Genomic DNA, 20,699 nt, shown 5'->3' with positions numbered 1-20,699 from the left:
TGTTGAGGTAGCGGTTGGTGTGTGTTTTCTTCTGGTATATGGTGTGTCCTAGTGTGCCAACACTAATCGCCAGAACCAAACACCTGGCAGATAAGACACACATAAAGACTGAACTATGCACCCTGACTAAAGTACTGACAGCTGACGGCTTCCACAAAAGCAAAATCACCGGCTTGATCCACAAAAACACACTGAGACATAATGGAGACCTAGAAGATGAACAGACCTATGGAACAGCTGTCCTGGCCTACATAAGAGGTACTACAGACAAAATCAGTAAGATATTACACAGGCATCACATCAAGACTGCCTTCAAAACAGACAGAAAAATAGCAGCCATCCTAAGAAACCCCAAAGATAAAATTGACCTGGAAAACCAAGGCATATATGAAGTCCCCTGCCACATACATTGGACAGACAAATAGAAGAATAAGTACCTGCCTGGATGAACACAAAAATGCAGTAAAAAGCTGGAACACACTTCCTCACTAGTCCAACATATGAAAGCAACAGGTCATAGCATCAACTTCAATGGCACCAAAACCCTAGCCACTATAGAAAACCCCAGCCACAGAATTATCAGAGAAGCCATAGAGATTGAAAAAAAGACCTGAAAGCATGAATAGAAGAGATGATTCCACCAGACTGTCAATTATTTGGAAGCCTGCACTCACAAACAAAAAAATCTCCACACCACAAGCCAGGCAAACACCTGGGCACAAACGGATCCCCCCTGATACCTCCAGCTCAAACACACCACAACCAGGCACCCAGATGAATCCTAGGCTTCCTAACAAATGAATGCCGTCCATTGAGCTAAGCTGCACTAAAAGCCTCCAATACAGGAACACAATGTTGCCAGCCAATCAAGACAAAAAAAGCCACAAAACAGACAGAAGATATTAGAAACACCAATCAAGCAGAACACAGCAAATTCCAAGACCAATAAACACAGACCAAGGTTCCCAACCAATCAATCCCAACCAAACCATTCTGGCACAGCAGTAGTCTAGCCCCAAATTTAAAACTGAAACGGCTGTGAAAGTCTGACTCACAGACGAACACAATACAGAAGCCTGATGATGGCAGATGAGATTCTGCCGAAACGTTGCTACAACTTTAAAAGCACAACTATAATGACGTGGGAAAATACCCAAACAAAGCTGAATACCATGTATGTATGTATGTATGTATGTATGTATGTATGTATGTATGTATGTATGAATAAAACTGGCTCTCATTGTGATGAAAGGTCATCCTGAAAAATTAAGTAACATTTAATTATCTTAATGTTAATATAAATTTACTGAGAAAAACTGTTGTCAAGACAATTTTACATGGAATCTTTATGAACTGAGGCATAATGTCTCTATTGCCTGTTAGGGTTCCCTCTCCTCACCATACATTTTACAGATCACTTATAATAAATGTGCAACTCTTAGAATCACAGGCATATGTTGACGTTTTATGAAAGAATTGTTTTTTTTATCTTGATAGATTAAGATTTCAGTTCCAAAGGATTTGTTGCATTACAATATTTATAAGCAAAGCTGTTTTAAACTGTATAAAACGTGTTACAAGGCAAACTATTTTAATTACTTTTCTGAGGTTTATTAAAAGCTTGTTGATCTAAAACTCAGTTTTATTGAACATGATCAAATTCATTTCCTGGTATAAAACCGCAAGCCGTTTTTACAAAGCCTGTACCATTTGATTTTCCTCTCTGATTTATGGAGTTTAGGGATTGTAGTGCCTGTTGGTTCAGACAGTAAAATTAAATGTATCAATTGAAATTAATTTCCTGGGCTAGGGAAATTCAAGATAAAGTTCATTATTGGAGTTTGAAATAAAATAGTAATTTCATGTATTAATCCTATATTATTTTGATTGATTACTGCAGCCCATCATTTGTACACAATTGTACAAATCCAGAGGTGGTATTCAGCAGGTTCTGACCAGTTCTGGAGAACCTCTAGTAGAAATTTTGAGTAGTTCAGAGAACCGGCAAATACCACCTCTGACTGGCCCCGTCCCCATCTATTCTCTGCCTACCGAGTCCCAGCTGATCGGCTGGGTCTTCTTTTGTTGCCCTGCACAGGAGAACGGAGCTGGAAAGCAGGTTAGTGGGATGGGGACGGAATGGGAATTTGCAGTAATCTTCTCCCAGGAGTGGGGAGGGAATGGGGATTTTACAGTATCCTTCCCATGCCACACCCACCAAGCCATGCCCACAGAACAGGTAGTAAATTTTTTTGAATCCCACTACTCTACAAATCTATGATCTTTTTGTTAATAGGTATTACTATTGTTTATTTAAAAAACCAGAGAGCGAAATGCAATGACAATAAAGGTGTTCGATTCTATTTATTTAAAAAAAATTCCATCCTACCAAAAACATATGTTGAATATAGATACATGAGCATTAATCGACTTGAGGGATGGATAGAATGATCCATCTTAACTCTTTTCGCTGCTGCATTTATTTATGTTCTGAATTTTTCTATAAGGATGGCATAAAACAACAACAACTGGATTGCTAAAGGAGCAATGGAAAAATCTTATCACTTTCCCAGTATGTGCTGTTCCCTATGGAATTCCTGATTATCTATGGCTACCAAGCAAATTGTTAAAATACAAGACCAGTTGAATTTAACCTATAAACATTTTTGCAGCATTTTCAGAACTGAGCATTAGCTAACCTTATAAAGCTACATACATAGCTTTATAAAATGACCCATGAAGGTCATTTTACACGGGATATATGATGAAACTTACTTAATTCTTTCAGGAATACATGTAATCAAACTTAAAATAGATGCTTCTATTTCAGAATTGTTTGGGTCTTTTTATGTAAAGGAAGGTTTTCTACACACTCGGTGGAGATGTATAGGGCAAAAGCATTTTGTAATGTTCCTGGACACATTTGAAATTGGTTTTCCAACATTTAGTCCATTTCTTTACCATTTGACTATTCCTGGACCATTGGACAATCCGTTGATTACAACAATGAGGGTTTCACTTTTACTTTCAGAGACTCAGGAGAGGCAGTTGGCTTAAACAAGACACACAACAAACAAAATTCACACTGCCTGAAACTGCCCAAGTTTTAAGTTCTAACTTCAGGCAGTACTTTATATTAGAAGTATTTGATCTAGTGAATACAATGTTTTTAGTAAGTTAAGATACCATTTTAACTAAACATTGTTTTTTTTTTCACGTAGTCTGTTTAAGGCTAAATTATGGAGTCATTATTTAATTGTTTGTAAAACATATCATGCACTTGCATAAACACGTTATCTCTTAAACCCAAACACAGCAAATCTATGATATAAATGGTGTGTTTCTAACCATTCTTTTAAAAAATGGACGCCTTACTTCAAACATTTCCAGTAGTTTTATATATGTAAAAGTGCTGAAAAGACTGTTAAAATAAAATCACTTGTGTTTCTTCATTTTGATACAAGTGCTATTATTTCTTGAAGATTTAGCACAATTTTATTGTTGCAAACTGCTGCATAAGTATCTTTGGAAAAATTCTAAGTCTGAAAGATGGCAATAATTACATCTGCCAAGCCTTTTATTACATCTGCATGCTTTCTTTCAATGACATGGAAAATTTAAATTAAGAATTATTGCCAACCAAATTACCTTTATCAGTGAAATAACATCTGCTCACAATTACTTTTGAAAAAAGAGGAATGAATCTTTTTTCATCCTGTGCGTTTTCTATGGTTTATTCATATATTATCAAATAAATGACAATTAAAAGCTTTGCATTTAGTTGTCCATTTTTCAATATGTTAAAAAGTAATAAAGAAAAGCCCATGGGAAATTCAGTATTTTTCTTTTCGTTTTGTTTTGCTTTAAAATAAATTTGAAACATTTAAGTTGCCTTGGTTTGCTGGTTTTATTATCCACAAGATTTTCTGATAATTGTTATATAAATAAGTGGAAGTTGCTGCCTATTTGTTTTAATCATGACTAAAGCTTTAATTAACTTATGATAATATTTAGTTGGAAGCAATATAAATTTACTAATCAGTAATATCTGGTCTTTACTTATGGCATTTCTTAGTGAAGATAAATGTTCTCTCTCGTACCACAAATACGCTATGTGTAACAAAGATAGTGATGAACTTTTCTCTGAGTAGTAGTCTGAAAGTTCAAAATTTAGAAACCTCTAAAATTAAGTATAGGATTATCAATTACTTCTGGGTAGATAAACAACTATAATTTGCTATCTAATGATTGCCCTTGAGTTATAAATATTCATTCAGGGATAGTTGAAAGTTGTGATGGCCCTGAACAAGTAGTACCTACAACAAAATTGACCTCAAATTAGATGCTTGACAACAGGCTCACACTTATTACAGTTGCTATATCCCACACTTACGTGATCGTCACTTACAACAAAATTCAATTCGGTTGCGAGAAAAGTTGGGTCCTACCCTCGGGCAAGAAAAAACAACAACAAATGCACAGGTATAGAATAGGTAGTGTCTGACTCAACAGTAGTAACTATGAGAAGGATCTAGGACAAGGATGTCAAACAGGTGGCCCTTGGGCCGGATGCATCACGAATAGGCCATGCCCACCCCAGCTGTGCGAATGGGAAAAACGTCATGAAACATCACATGACCACAACGTGACATGGCGAGTTTGACACCTGTGATCTAGGAGGTGCCCTAATGGGCTACCAAGTAACAAAGAGCCAGCAATATGAGAGCCAGCCTCCCAAAAGTTCAATGTAGCCCTCGGCTGAGTCAATAGAGGGTTAACATTAAGATCACATGAAGTGATGTTACTTTATATAGCACTAGTGAGACCACACATGGATTATTGCATCCAATTGTGATCACCATGATACAAAAAAGCTGCTGAGATTCTAGAAAGAAAGAATACAGAGAAGATAATGGATCTGGAGTCTAAACTCCAGGATGAAGGAACTGGGTATGCCTAATTTAACAAAGAGAAGAACTAGAGATGTGCATTAATTATCTCACAGAGAAGGGGAGGTGGAAGATCATTAAAGATAAATCCAACCTTGAACTTAGGATAAATTTTCTGACAGTTAGAACCATCCATGGAACAGCTTGCCTCCAGAAATTGTAGGTGCTCCATCACTGGAGATTTTCAAGAAGAGATTGGACAATTATTTGTCTGGAATGGCATAAAGTCCTGCTTGAACAGGGGGTTCAAATTGAACAGGCGGTTGGACTAAAAGACTTCTAAGATCCTTCTAGCCCCTTTATTCTATGTTTTGTGTTCTATTTCCCCAAGGTCATTGATCAGTTCCGTTACAGTGATTGAAATTACTGAGAGTCACATTATGTTGACATTTTATGACTGCAATGCTTAGCAACAGCAATCCTGGTTCTAATTGCTGTTGTAAACTGAGGACTACCTGTAAATGTAATGGTAGCATCTGCTTTTGTTATACTGCCTGTACATTGTGAAAACACTGCAGAAATGATGGTGTCCTTTTGTTATTTTTTATTTTACTATCACTGGGGTGTGTGTGTGGAAAGGTTACAATTGAATTATAGAGCAAATAACATGGACAAAACTATGTATTGCAATTTGGACTTTATAGAAAGGGAACTTACCTTATATCCTAGTTTGTATGTAATGTAAGCAAATCATGAAAAAGCTTCTGTAATTTATTTAACCACCGCTGTTACAGGAGAGTGGGTGTTAATTTATTTTCTAAAGTACCTGCGAATAGAACTAGAACCACTGGATGGAAGCCTGTAAGGAGAGGGAGGGAGGGAAATGAAATAATTGAAATTAGGAGGAATTTTCTGGTCATGACAGCTATTAAGCCACCAAACAGCTTGCCTGCTGGAGTTGTGGGTGCTCTGATACCGGAGATAGTCAAATGAAGGCTGAGGGGCAGTTGGTGTTAGCTCCATCATGAAAACCAGCTGGCTGACTTTGGACCACTTTTTAATTTCTCATACCAACCCACCTCACAGAATTATTATGGGGAAAACAGGAGGCAGGAGTATTAAGTATGTTAACTGCCTTGAGTTGACAATATGTTTATAAATGAACATGGGGTAAAATTGAATAATAATAAAAAGTCTGGACAGCTATCTGAAAATTTATATTTCCTATGTAATCCTGACACATTGTTCAATAGTTAGACGGGCAACATAGATAAATTTAATAAATAAGATGTGTAATTATATAACTGCATTTATGAATTAAGAGTTTAGTAATATATTAACGTTCCATTAGTCGACATTTGTTTAATACCGGAACAAAGTCTTACATTCCTAGCTCCTGCTTATATTCCAGAAGAAGTAGGATGGAGAATTTTCTGAACCATATTTGGGGATATGTAGAGAACATATATGATATTACACTGTTTTGTGACAGTTATATAAATATCATCAATAGTTTATTTCTGCTCTTTTTTTCTTCTTCTTTCAGACCAAGTACATAAACACATAGAACAATATGAAGTGAAATACCTTCAATTTGCTTTCCGTTGGATGAATAACTTATTGATGAGAGAAATCCCCCTGCGGTGTACCATAAGGCTTTGGGACACATACCAGGTGAACCATGCTTTGACCCTGCAATTAACCACCCCAGGCTGTTTTGAAACATGATTCCTCCTTCCTGTACTTATTTTAACCTAGTTAGGACTGCTGTTTGGGTGCTTGAAAAAATTTCCTTTGTAGGGATTTTAACGTTGACATCGAAATTGGCCAGCAGAGTTGCCTGCAATTGTCTGCAATTCGATAGGATAATATCTTCCAAAACCATTTTTATGATACTGTGGCTAAATGCTTGGACATATATCAGCCTCATATGTTGTAAGTACCAGAAGATATTGTAGGTTCCAAGGGAAAAATAAAGAATAAGTTTAAGGTCTTGACCTGTAATTTTTGGCTCTATTTTTATTGAAGGCTTAAAAATATGATTTTACAAGTGGTCAATGATACCGTTTTAAATCAGTCTCTTCCTTCCCTGCCCCATCATTGGAACCTACAGTAGCTGATAACTCAAGAAAAGAGATACAGTGGAACCTCGGGTCATGACCACAATCCGTTCCAGGACTATGCTTGCAACCCGATTTGGTAGTGACCGGAAGCATGGCGGTTTGTGCATGCATGGAGCAAAACACACCAAAAAAAAAAAAAAAGGTGCCGAAGGGGAAATTGCCATGGCAGGGGAAATCACCATGGTGATTTTCAGGTTTGCTTGGTCGCCACCCGAAGATCTGTTCGTAACCTGAAGCAAAACAGAAGCAAAAATTCTGGTCGCTACCTGATTTGGTTGCGAACAGAAGCGTTCGTGACCCGAGGTTCCACTATACTAGTTTTCCTCAGATTCCTTGTGTATATTAATGGCACCAATAGATAATATCTTATTTCTGAAACTAATATATGTGGATGGTAGTTCCTGGCCACATTCTTGTTATTATACAGAGTCTTCTGTCTTATTAATGAAAAGGTTAGGTACACATGCCTCAATATATTATAAAGTATAGCTTGATTGGTCATGTGCCATCAAGCCAGTGTTGATTCTTAGAATCCACTTAGTTTTTTCTCCATAACAATCTTTTATCTTAATCAAAAAAACATATTATAAGTTAACATTCCCTAGCTGAATATGGGAAATCTATAGATTCAAAAGAATGTCTTTATAAATTCCTGTACATCTGATTGTTTTTCTTTAACTAAACTTCTTAGCAAATTTTGAAGTTTCCTTGGCAGATATTCTTCTGTCCACCAGAAATACAAAGCACTAAACAGCCATATAAAATTAATAAAAAACCATGAAGACATGTGCATAGACAATAATAGTAGCGGCATGAAAGCTTAATGGGAGAGAACTTAATTTTATAGTTCATACCCTCTGAAGTAAATGTCATTAACTTGCCATCTGAAAGTTATCTGTGAGGAATCTTTGCAGATTTATTTGCACTTTCGGAAAAAAAAAATCCACAAAATAATTACCATTAAAATTTTGCTGTAGAAAGTGAAATGCATGAGCAAATTATTATTGGAGAGGCTTGTTTTTTTTCTTAAACTTTGGGTTATAAATAATTTTATTACTATTTTTACTGTTTTTTTTTTTACTGTGTCGAGTAAAAAAACAACTTATGTTAAGGTACATTTTAAAAAATGTAAAGTGCAACTTGATGTATTTAAGAATGCTGGTTTTTTTTTTTTTTAAAAAAAAAATCAAAATAAAGCCTGCAAAGGAAATAATAGTATAATAGTCCTTGACTTACAATAGTTCATTTAATAACTGTTCAAAGTTACAATGGCACTGAAAAAAGTGACTTATGACCGTTTTTCACACTTATGACCACTGTAGCATCCCCTTGGTCATGTGATCAAAATTCAGAACCTTGGCAATTACCGTATATACTCGAGTATAAGTCGACCCGAATATAAGCCGAGGCACCTAATTTTGCACAAAAAAACTGGGAAAACTTATTGACTCGAGTATAAGCCGAGGGTGGGAAATGCAGCAGCTACTGGTAAATTTCAAAATAAAAATAATTAATTTGGGAAGCGATCTCACTATCATGAAAGGTTTAATTGATTCACTAACCCAAAGAAGAAGATGATGATGACAGCGGGAGGCAGGAGTCACTCTCTTCCCCTCCTCGGAGGCCCCCTGAGTCAGGAGTCACTACCGCCGGCGCGGCCCCAGTCCCGCCGCCTCGGGAAGAGGAAAGGCAAAGCGCTTTTTGCCTTTCCCTTCCCGGCTGAGGCTGTTGGGAGTCGCTGCCGCCGGAGGCAGCGACTCCACACCATTTTTTTTCAGAGGGAATCTGACTCGAGTATAAGCCGAGGGGATTTTTCAGCACAAAAAATGGGCTGAAAAACTAAACTTATACTCGGTATATACAGTACTCATACTTATGACAGTTGCAGTGTCCTGCGGTCATGTGATCACCTTTTACGATCTTCTGACAAGCAAAGTCAGTGGGGAAGCCAGATTCACTTAACAACTGCTTTGATTCACTTAACAACTGTGGCAAGAATGGTTGTAAAATGGGGCAAAACTCGCTTCACAAATGTTTCACTTAGCAACATAAAATTTTGGGCTCAATTGTGGCCGTAAGTCGAGGACTACCTGTATCTGAAAAGCACTACTTGTTTTGAAAGAGAAAAAAATAGCTACTTAATTTATTCAGAAATATTCAGCAGAATAAGTGACGACTAAAATGAAGGGTGAGTTAGCAAACTAAAATGAAGGGTGAGTTAGCATTCCACAACCATGTCAAGCATTGTCTTTTTAAAAACTACATGTCTCAGTTCATTTGAGCAGCTGACCTGAACAACAGCTCCTAAAAATAACCTTTTTAGAACACAGAATAATTGAATAATAGAGTTGTAAAGGACCTTGGAGGTCTTCTAGTCCAACCACTGCTTGAGCAGGAGACCCTATACCAGGGTGTCCAACCTTGACAACTTTAAGACTTAGCTGGCTGAGGAATTCTGGGAGTTGAAGTCCACAAGTCTTAAAGTTGCCAAGGTTGGACACCCCTGCCCTATACCATTGTCTGTCCAGTCTATTCTTAAAAGCCTCCAGTGATGGAGCACCCACAAGTTCTGAAGCCGAGTCGTTCCATTTGGTTGTTTGCTCTCACCGTTACGAAACTTCTCCTTAGTTGCTTCTCTCCTTGCTTAGTTTCCATCCATTGTTTCTTGTCTTGCCTTTTGGTGCATGGGAAAATATTTTGATTCCCTCATCTTTGTAGAAGCCCCTCAAATATTTTTAGACAGAAATACAGTACAATTCAGTTCTGTAAAGATTAATTAAATTAATCAATTAATTGTGTGTTTGACAACGGTTGAACTTCTTTTCAATAGTAAATAAACAAGTGAATAAGAACAAAAATTATTTTCCAAACCTTTGAAACAAGTGATCCTCAGCTTATGATTAGTTTTGGGAGATGGAATTTGGGTTGCTAAGTGATACAATCGTTAAATGAGTCAGGATGTGACTGTCTGATTTTATGACTATTTTGACTGTGGAGATTAAGGGAAGGAACTACATGATTCCCTTAAAGCAGGGACAGATGCGTAACGTGCTGGCCAGGCCCAGGCCTGGTTTAACGAAGGGGGGAAAAAGTCCCGATACGTCATGTGATGACGCCATGATGACGTGAGTTTGACACCCCTGCCTTAAAACAAAACACTTGTCATTAAGTGAATCCGGCTTTCTCAGTTGACATTCCTCATCCAAAACTGGTTGGAAAGGTTACAAATTGTAATCATGTGACTTACAGGATGCTGCAGCTGGTCATCAACGTGAGCCAGTTGTCAAATGCCTGAATTCTAATCACATGACCATGGATGGGTTGATGCAACAGTTGTAAATTCAAGGACAAGTCATAAATCACTGTTCTAATTGCATCATAACTTTGAACCTTCATTAAACTGTTGTAAATTGAGAACTATCTATAATTGGACTTTTGGGATGCATCTGAATTACTACTGGTGGCTGTTAACAATTTTATTTTTGAATGATTAAATATCTAGTTGTCTTGTCCTGTTAGCAAATAAATATAGACATTTAGTTTGTTTCAAATGGGCATAGGCTTAATTTTATATGTTAGAGACATAGTAACTATGGATAAATGTAATATGAAAATAAATACAATTTTCCAGTTACGTCAACTGCAAGTCTGATGTAAAGGTGCAAAGTAGTTCAAAGGTGAGCACTGGAATAAAAAAAAATCTCACTCTTAAATTGTCAGTTAAAACATTCATCAGCTAAAGACATGGAAAGTGTAGAATAGTCTTTGGAACACAGTTATAGATAATTATGCAACTATGCCCTTCTTTGCTCCTGAAAAAGCATAGTACTTTAGCTAGCAGCCAAAAAAGAAAAAAGTCACTAGAAATATTCTTTATTTTTGCTATTCTGCGGTGAAAATGTACATATAACCTTAGGAAAAAAATGTGTCTCTGTATTGGTATGAATCTTTTATCCATTTTCTCCTTTCTGCTAACATTTTGAAAATTATTACAATCTTTGTTGTCACAGTTTTGACATAATTATTCATACCCTTCAGCATTTTCTCCTTACCTTGCCAATCTGTGTTACTGCCCAAAACAATGAAATACGGAGGTCCATACCAATCATAGGGAAGAAGTCAATATTCAGTTCTTGACTTCTGGGTTGCTGCCTGATGAATCTCATCTTTGAGAGGTGAACCACATTTTCTGTCTCCCACGATGAATATTCTGTTGCAGTCTGTTCCATTGTCAGCACTGAGGAAATTGCCCATTGAGAATTCAGAGCTTTCAGAGTAGCCTTCCCTGTTTGATTTCAACCAGTGCAAAAAGGAAAAGAAAGGAATAAAGAACCTCTCTAATTCCAGCTCCAACTGTCTCAGGTTCCTTTGTACTTTACAAGGCATTACCAACGCCATTTTCAATGGCTCCATTGTCGATGAATTCTTACACTGTCCAGTCTCTATTGGCTCTTTTTTGATGTTTATGAAGAGACTAAGCCCATATTCTTTAATTACTGAGCTATATAGCAGCTGTGGCTTTAGTGGTTGGGTCCATCCACCTTCAGATCTATCACCTACAAGTGTGGTACTTCTGCTTCACTTCTTGGAGGCAGTTATAAAGCATCTCTTCCTCTCATTTCAACTCAGCTTAAAAAAAATCCCACTGGCTATTGATTTCAGGCAATTTTATTGGGCATTTTAGTTTTGTGCTTCCCTTCTCAACATTTACTCACAACCGATACATTTGTGTTCAGAATGGGAGCTTTCTTAATGAGCCCTCTGCATTCACTGTGCTTTCTGCAGGCACATAACCTTCCAACAAATTAAGACCTTCTAATTCTGCAGTTTGGAAGCCCTCATAGCTTTCCAAGACTGTCTTTATGATCAGGCTACCCAGATTGCCTGAGGCAATTCTGTTGTAGTCTGTTGCATATTAAAAAGAAGTGGTATAAAAACCACAAAGTTTACAAAGTTTTGTATCCCCTTTTACAACTGCATTGGTTCTATTCTTCATCCTTGCCATCCATATGTCTGGATATGACACCATCCCTGCTGATCAGCGTAGACATGCTAGGGTGGTCATCCAATAAAAAGATATTGCATCTGTGGCTATCGGGTCCGATTGTACAAATGCAAGATTATTCTATCTGCATCAAGAGATTGTAGAGCCAATGTGTTTGGCAATGTCTTTCTTTTCTTAGAATGAACTCTGTTTTACAGATTTTTGCCCATTCCATCACTGACCAAAATCAGCCAGATTTCAGTAGATTTCTTTTTATCATACAGTGCAGTCTTCAGCAGCCATGATTTGCTCTGTTGTTCATTTGTCTTCTTGGAAGTGCATCTCCTTCCAGGTTGACCTAACGTCGTCTCTATCAGCAACAAAATCTTCCAGCCATACGTCAGTCCCTTTTGTCTTACAGTTTTAGAGGATTCTGTTTCATAGCCCTTCCAAAGTAAGGTAAAATCAGTTATGTAGAAGCCTTAGAAGCCTTCCAGGCAGGATTCCTATGCAACTAAATGGAATCCTTTGAAAATTTCATTTGGAAGCAAGCAGTTTAAACTCTAGCAGCAGCATGTCTATCACATTCTAGTCTTCTTTCATCCAAAACAAGAAGGTTTGGCTTTTTCTTCAGTAAAAGTAAAATTAGTACCCCTCTATCTCCTTCTTTCTTTGTTGGCTGGTACTTCTCTTTCTTCTAACCTGCTAATGACTATTAACGACAGTGTTTTATAGGGTTATGTGTAAATTCACACAATATGTGATTTCCCTACATTCCTTAGTCTCAGGTGAGGATTCAATGTTCTTTTACACCCACTGTGTCCACCTTAAGGATTTGAAATAACCAGCTCTTGACTAAACATAGCCTATAATAAAAAAAAGTTTTAAAATTAAAAACTATATTTTTAAAACAAAATATATTACAAAATGAATGTTAATGTAAAACAGTGGTACTAAACATTGAGGAATGCCATATTTTTATTCTATCCAGTTTTGCTTTATGACAATCTGCCATTTTTTGGGGAGCAAGCCTTTTAGCAGGAAATGAGTGAATCTTATTTATTTTGGACCTGCATTTAATCATTGGTATAACAAGCTTGTGGCTTATAGTTCATCCTCACTTTTCAAGTATTCTTATAATTTTGATTGTATTGTTCTAAAACTTCATTTCCTCTTGGCTGTCTGACATTTTCTCTCTAGATGGCTCATGACAGTTCAATTTAAAGGAGTTAAAAGTATTTTTGTGTGTCCGTATATTGAACTCTTCACTTTCCTGACTAATAACAAATCAGACAATTTTATAACTCAGGTTCATATTTGTTGTGATATCTGAGCTGTATTTAATGCTAAGCCTTTTTTCTTATATTTAGGAAAGAATTAATTTGAATAAAGTGAAATTTACTAAGGAAAAATCAGTTTGATTATAGATAGTTTTTCAATGTATGATGAAAGGCCTTTCATCATGCATTGAAAAACTAAGTGTACAATGGGAAAACTCATATAATCTTATTTTATTGTCATGGTTGACTGTGCAAACCCTATAATGAGAGACCCTTTAAGCATCCAACCAAAACTTGAAACAGCTGTGGCTTCTTCTTGCTTTCAAGCCATATATCCAGAGGGGCAATTTACAGACAAAGCACTCCTCAAACAATCTGCCCTGCCCTGCAGATGATTTGTTTTATATATGAAAATAGCAAATTCACTCAAATGAATTATAACCTCATATGGTGGTGTCATAGGTACATATATGGGGTATTTACAGGTTGCAGTGCAGAAGTTCATGGAAAGTGAATCACATTTTCTGCTTTCATATTAACTGTAAATTACAGATCACACATATTTTATAAAGCTCAACTGCAGATGAGTTTGAATATGGATTAGAACACAGTTGAACTTTTCTCAGATTTATTCTCCATAATCTATCCTCATATTAAAGTAGATACATTGACAATATATTTTATGTATTCTTTATAATTTACTCTCCTATAATGAATTCAGGCTGAAATGAATGAATTTAGGCTTCCATAAAACTCCAATTTTGTCTATTCTCCAAATTATATGTGATAACAATGAGATATGCCATAAGGATATCTATGTATCTATGAGAGAGCGAGTGAGTAAGCAAGAAAGAGAAATAGGATGAAAACAGGAGGATGAAAGAAGCTGAAATAGCTATCCCAATTCTCCCAATTTGAGAGATGGGCTCATTAATTCAATCACTCTGAGTTTACCCACAAGTATCCAACATTTATCTCATTGAGCTCTATATCCTGGTGTTTTTAGCAAGCTTCTGATGTCCAGAGGTAGCCTCTCCCTATCCCAAGCTCTTAGCTTACCAAAGCATGGCTGGCTGGAGAATTCTGGCAGTTGAAATCCAGCGGTCTTAAAGTTACCAAGTTTGGAGACCCCCTGAGATTAAAAACAAAAAAACCCCCAGCAAACTAAAGCCAGAGACAAAGTTACAGCCAATAAGAGAGCTCTTGATCAGTTGCCAAGTCTACAAACAATAGTAAGTAGCATACACTGGTAAGATTCCTGCCTTGGAACTTAGTCTGGAGCTTGGCAGCAACCAGAAAAAGAGCAACCTCACTGACCCCTCATCTCAACCAGTGCAAGAATGTATGGTGAGAGGCAAACGTTGTATGCCACTTAATAGATTTTGGGATTTTTGTTTGCTTTAAGGACTGAGTATTAAAGGTTTATTTAATCATCTACATCAATTTGCTAGGTCTAGGATGGTGGGCTAACTCTCAGAGCAATAGTCTGTTATTGGGGCCAGATATAAAGCAACATGCTAAATTGTTGTCTGTCTAGTCCAGTCCTTGGAAAAAGAAAGAACGACAGGACAGGACAGATTTCAGGTTCTCAGAATCTGCCCTTGGAATGAGGCCATCATCTTTACTTCAGTATTAGAGATGGGAGATGCTTAATTTTATTATTTGCTCCAGTTCTTCATATGGAAATGCTTTGTGAGCTACTGTGTGTTAGCTATCAACTGGCTTAAAGGTGGATTTGTTTTGTGGAAATACAATGAGTTATTATTTCATAGTTCTACCTCAAGAAAGAGGTAGATGAAGCTATATTACACTCCTCTGTCCATAAAAACTTTGAATATATGTCTTTTATTACCATAGTTGTAATCTTTGCACATTTAATTTCCTTCCCTTTCCAAATAAAAACTCGTGATCCTATAAAATCAGTTTCTGAAAACAATTTCCTGTGAAATTTGGCATGTTTCATTCCTGTGTAAGTTTATTGCAGCTTTTATCCCATTATAGCGAAAAACAAAAATGTTAACTGTTCATGCTATTGTAAGGTAGTTTATCTCAAGCTTAACAACTTTTCAGTTGTCTGGATCTTAACTCCCAGAATTCTCTAGCCAATATGCTGGCTTTGAAATCCACATACTGTATTCTACAGTTGCCAAAGTTGAGAAATGCTATACTAAGGTACAGTATGGTAGAATCCAGTTATCCAGCTCCTTTAGATACATAATCAATTTTGGATTATTTCTAGGCAACCTGGATTGATGATAGCATTTCTTAGAGCTCCTGATTTTTTTCCAAACTGAAATAGATTATGAAATGGGAAGCAGGTAGTTCTTTAAATCAAAAGCTAGCTTGATATGTCCAGAGCTAGTCACCTGACTCTGAGGTATGCTGAGGTATTTTACAGTAGAGGTAAGGTATTTATGCACCTTACAGCTCTTTTAAACACCATACAGTTTTTGCTATTCTTTTCTATAATAAGTAGAACAGAACAACTTTATTTCTAAGCAATACAGAACATCTCGGCTGAGAAACATGTCTTCAAATATTCCACTTACTGGGGTAGGAAAATGCCACGGCAACTTAGAGTAAATCTGAAATGTTGTGATTTCATCTCCCTTGCTGTTATGAAGAGTTTACAAGTTTTATACTTCTAAGAGAGAAGTGTGTGTAATGTGTATGATGATTGCCTATAAGATGCAATTTAGGAGCTAAATAATATCATTCCAGCAATTAAGGTGCCATTTTGGGTGAATATAGCTCAAAATCATGATTCTTCTCATCAGTCAATTCCTTTTAGACCATGTTATCAAAATTGTCTCCAGTATTGCTTTGCCAATAATTTGCTTTATTTTTCCCTCTTACATATTTATCATCCACAAAGTACTTCCATTAATAATTTTATTGTTACATTATTACCAGGTGCTGGAGATAATTGTTTATTGTGAGGTGTTATTGTATAGAAAATCTTGAAATATTTTTAGCCAGAGATCACATGATAGATTGTAGGCGAAGATTTGACTTTATAAAATTTTCTAGATTATTTTACTTGATCGGAATATATTGCATGTCAGTGGAGGGTGAACAATTGTAAATATATTTCTAAAAATACACCTTGAGACCTGGCATACTTTTATCACCTCAGTGATTTTCGATCATGCATGGTTTGAAAGAAAATATGCAAGTTGTGTTTGTCTTGATTTTTTTCTGTTACAAGAAAGTATGGAGACAAGAAATTGAATGCTGTATATAAAATCTTTTTTGAATATTTTCTTAATATATTTTACAATTTGCAGGCTGCCTGGTTCCTATATTTCCATTGTCTCTGTGGTACACCTAATACCATTTTTGGAAAGTTATTCTTTGCTGTATTATCCTGATCAATAATATTTTATTTAGCAAGATAATGGTGATATAAAACTATAAAACATAGGTGGATATATTTATTTGGATATAATTGTGGATATATTTTAAAAGGTCAGTAAAATCATGTATACTAAAATGATTTGAACAAATCCTAAAATACTTTACTTCCATTAAAATTTGGTTGAAGCGTGGCTCTGAAGGAAGCATCTAAAATTCATGATTGGCATGTCCCAAATATGGAAAGGGGAGATAACCCAGACAATATGTGAATATAGATTCAAATGTCCCAAGGTTATGTGATCACCTTTTGCAACCTTCTGACAAGCAAAGTCAATTGGAAAGCCAGATTCACTTAACAACTGGGTTATTAATTTATCAACTGCATTTAACAACGGTGGCAAGAAAGGTTGTAAAATGGGGCAAAACTCACTTAACAAATGTTTCACTTAACAATTTTGGACTCAGTTGCAGTCATAAGTTGAGAACTACCTGTGCACAGTCCAATGACTGAAGCAATTATGAGAAAGAAACTCAAAATAACCTTGCCTTGATTTTGTTGGAATAAGATGGGACAAGTTTCAACAGTCTGTCAAATTTCTGTTGTGATATTGTATATCCATAAAGTAGCACTTCTGGCATTCCCTTGGGTGCCTATTTTCTGATCTGTCCTGCTTTGAAGATCTGGCAGAATTGTAGCTCCATGTTATCCAATAGGGTAGTGATGGCTAACCTTTTCGGCACCGAGAGCCCAAAGCACACAAAATGCAATGTGTGTGTCCCCCCTGCACACGCACCCTGTCCAGAGGTGGGATTCTACCAGTTCACACCTATTCGCTAGAACCGCTTGTTAACATTCTAAGCAGTTTGGAGAACCGGTTGTTAGAAGAAATTACTGGCCTAATCCTGTAAGGAAGGCAGAAAGGAAACATTCTGGTGTTGCTTACAGAAACTGCCTCTCCGTTAACCCTTATTACATTCTTGGCAGGACTAGACTTCCTGTCTCTGGAACTTCTCTGGAGTTTTTTCCCCCTCCTTTGCTGGTACTTTGCTTGTGTGGAGTGACCATTTAAAGTTACAATGGCACTGAAAAAAGTGACTTATGACCATTTTTCACACTTACGACTGTTGCAGCATCCCCACAGTCATGGGAGGCCAGGCGAGGAGATATGTGCCTCAATGTGAGTGATATTGAGTTGGCCACACCCACCCAATAACATGACCACCAAGCCATGTCCACCCAATCACATGACCACCAAGTCACGCCCACCACCTAAGCCATGTCCACAGAACCGGTTGTTAAAATTTTTGAATCCCACCCCTGGCCCCGTCCCCCTGCGCATGCATGGCAGAGACCCGAAGACCAGCTAGCTGGCAGGAGGCATGCGTGCATGTCCAGCTGAGCTGGGGTGATGGCTCACATGCTCACAGAGAGGGCTCTGCGTACCACCTCTGGCACGTGTGCCATAGGTTCGCCACCACAGCAATAGGGTAATGCAAGAATTGGCCAATCTACTGTGTAGTCTAACATCCCATCACATAACATGGGGACTGCCCCCCTTAAAAATCTGGCTCTTCAACTCTTCCAATAGTGCACTCATTGCCATTGTAATCGAGATCATGATATATTACTGAGCTAAATTGTGCTTTTTGACAGAGTAAGTTAGAGACTCTTGTCCTAAGCCAAGTCAGACAAAAATAACTGAAGTGCCTCAAATGTGCCACATTCAGGCATTCTGTTGAGTTGAAGTACATTCCTGATTTGCAACCACGTCATTTCAAAGACTTCCACAATCATAATTTTAGATTAAAGTCACTTGCATTCTTTCCTTGAAAATTTTATTCTCTTTTTTAAAATGCAAGAATATTCTGTTTTATAATATTAGAAAAAATTCACTGAGAAGAATTCAGTAGATTCTAGTACAGCTGAATAGTAGAAAAATAATTCAGGTGCCTTTTAAAAAAACAAAAAAGTTAGTTTTGAAGCCCATTATCCCATAAAATCTATTCCTGATGTACTTTTTGTGTTTGTCCATTTAAAGGATAAACTTTTTCATCTGGAAAAGTTGAAATATAAAAAAACACAAAAGGCAAAAAAAGAACAAAAGAGAAACTTGAGTATTAATTTTTAAAGTGGAGCTAGTTAATTGAGATAACAATTCAAGGTAAGGATTATTCTGTTAGAGTTCATTTCTCAGCAGAGTCTTGAATCTGCAAGCAGTTATAAAATTGTGGTTGTAGGGTAAGAAATTATGCCACAGCATGAAAAACTGATTACATTCTTCTTTAAAAAAAAACCACAAAATTACTTGGAGTTGTTTGACCTTTAGTTCAAAAAGCTACCTGAAAAGGCCTAATAATGCCACATTTAGTTTTATTTCATCTATGGATGCTGCTGTCAGTCCTTCATGCAGTGACAAATGATGACAAAAACTGATCTGTGTTTAATCTCATGGGTGTATTGTTCTGTTACGGTGTTCTTTTTCTCTATCAAACAATTCCATTAAAATTAGAATGGCTGAACTTCTTTATGCCTTTCCCAGTGTAAAAAAAGGAAGTATAGAAATTGGTTTCAAAAAAGCAACATTTGGCCCCTTTAACTAACAGGTGGAACGGATGTCTTTGAAGTAGGCAAGGTGAAAATAGTTTAATATAAATAACTTCTTGTAAACCGGTTTTTTTCCTACTTAACCATGCTTGATAAATATTAATCTATGATTATAATAAAACTAATTCAAATCCATCATGAATGTAAATGCAATCCAGTGTGGGATTCAATTTTTTTACAACTGTTCTGTGGGTGTGGCTTGGTGGGTGTGGCATGTCTTGGTGGGCACGACAAGGGAAGGATTCTGTAAAATCCCTATACTCTCCCCACTCCTGGGGGAAAGTTATTGTAAAATCTCCATTCCCTCCCCACCCCACTAACCTGCTTTCCAGCTCCGTTCTCCTGTGCTAGGGCAACAAAAGAAGACCCAGCCGATCAGCTGGGACTCAGGAGGCAGAGAGTAGATGGGGGCGGGGCCAGTCAGAGGTATTTGGCGATTTTCCAAAGTACTCAAAATTTCCACCACTGGTTCTCCAGAACTGGTCCAAACCGGCTGAATACCCACCTCTGATGCAATCCTATTCATATTCATATCAAGCAAACGTTAACAAGTCCTATACCTGACAGACACCAGTCAGCCTCAGACCTATATTCCTGGGAAAGCTTACATCATGGGTTAGGAACCATTTCAAGCTGGCGGCATTTTCACCAGACTTCCTACAGTGTTACGGATATTAAAACATATCTCATATGAAAGCGTAGAAACTTTTAAAAACTTCGTAGAATTTGACCATTCTTAAAAAAAACTATTTTAATTTAATATGCATGCTGCCAAATATTCTGATTACTCTTTCGGATTGTGTGTAATTATTTAATTTTGCAGGTCCTGGGTCGGTTAAGTGATTCTGCGGCCTGTAGGAGCCACTCTGCCAAAGCCTGGTTTAGGGATCTGTCTTCTAGGCTTGCTGACTGATCACTAAGAGTAGTTGGACCTCCCATTCAGCCCAATCTGCTCTTAGAAACAGAAGCTTGAGCCTGGCTGCTTTAACAGGAGCTGCTTACTCAAAATACTAATTTCTGACAGAATACCTCCCTGTTTCCCACTCTTTCAGCTTCTATTTCTTGTGATCTGCAGATCTGAATTAGGTGAAAAGAATGGCATATATGAATCTCATGACTCATTGGAATGCATGTTATTAGGATCAGATATGAAGGTGCCATCACTTTGTCTTGGCTCAGAAGAACACGTATACCCAGAATGTTAATCCTGAGAGAATATACACACAGGCTGACAAAAAGGTTTTGCAGCTGATACATTCTTGTAATTCTTAAATTGGTCTGCAGCTGATCCGTTTCAGAGAAACTTTTAGCTTAGAGAGATTGCAGGATGCAGTCCAGTGGTAATTGTACCCGTTTGTCTAGAATCAAAATCATCTCAGGATTTCCAGACTACTCCATTTGAATTAAATCCAAACAGAGTTTTGGCTCAGAATGTTGGGAATTGTAATCCAACATAACTGG

At 37.1% G+C, this 20,699-nt stretch overlaps 1 protein-coding gene across 2 annotated transcripts in view; it reads left to right on the top strand.

Moving 5' to 3' along the window:
• The window catches only part of TBC1D22A (TBC1 domain family member 22A), a 111,294-nt gene that overhangs the window by 64,294 nt on the left and 26,301 nt on the right, over positions 1-20,699 (top strand). For both annotated transcript variants that reach the window (XM_026677657.2, XM_026677656.2), the window contains exon 11: positions 6,436-6,563. In XM_026677657.2, the coding sequence (XP_026533442.1) occupies positions 6,436-6,563 (128 nt within the window). The remainder of the gene's footprint in view (positions 1-6,435; positions 6,564-20,699) is intronic.

The sequence above is a fragment of the Notechis scutatus genome, chromosome 6 (genome assembly GCF_049901735.1).
Source record: "Notechis scutatus isolate UNSWTSFEM ecotype Mainland chromosome 6, rNotScu1.2, whole genome shotgun sequence".
NCBI classification, from domain to species: domain Eukaryota; kingdom Metazoa; phylum Chordata; class Lepidosauria; order Squamata; family Elapidae; genus Notechis; species Notechis scutatus.
This window is presented reverse-complemented; position numbering and strand designations above follow the sequence as displayed.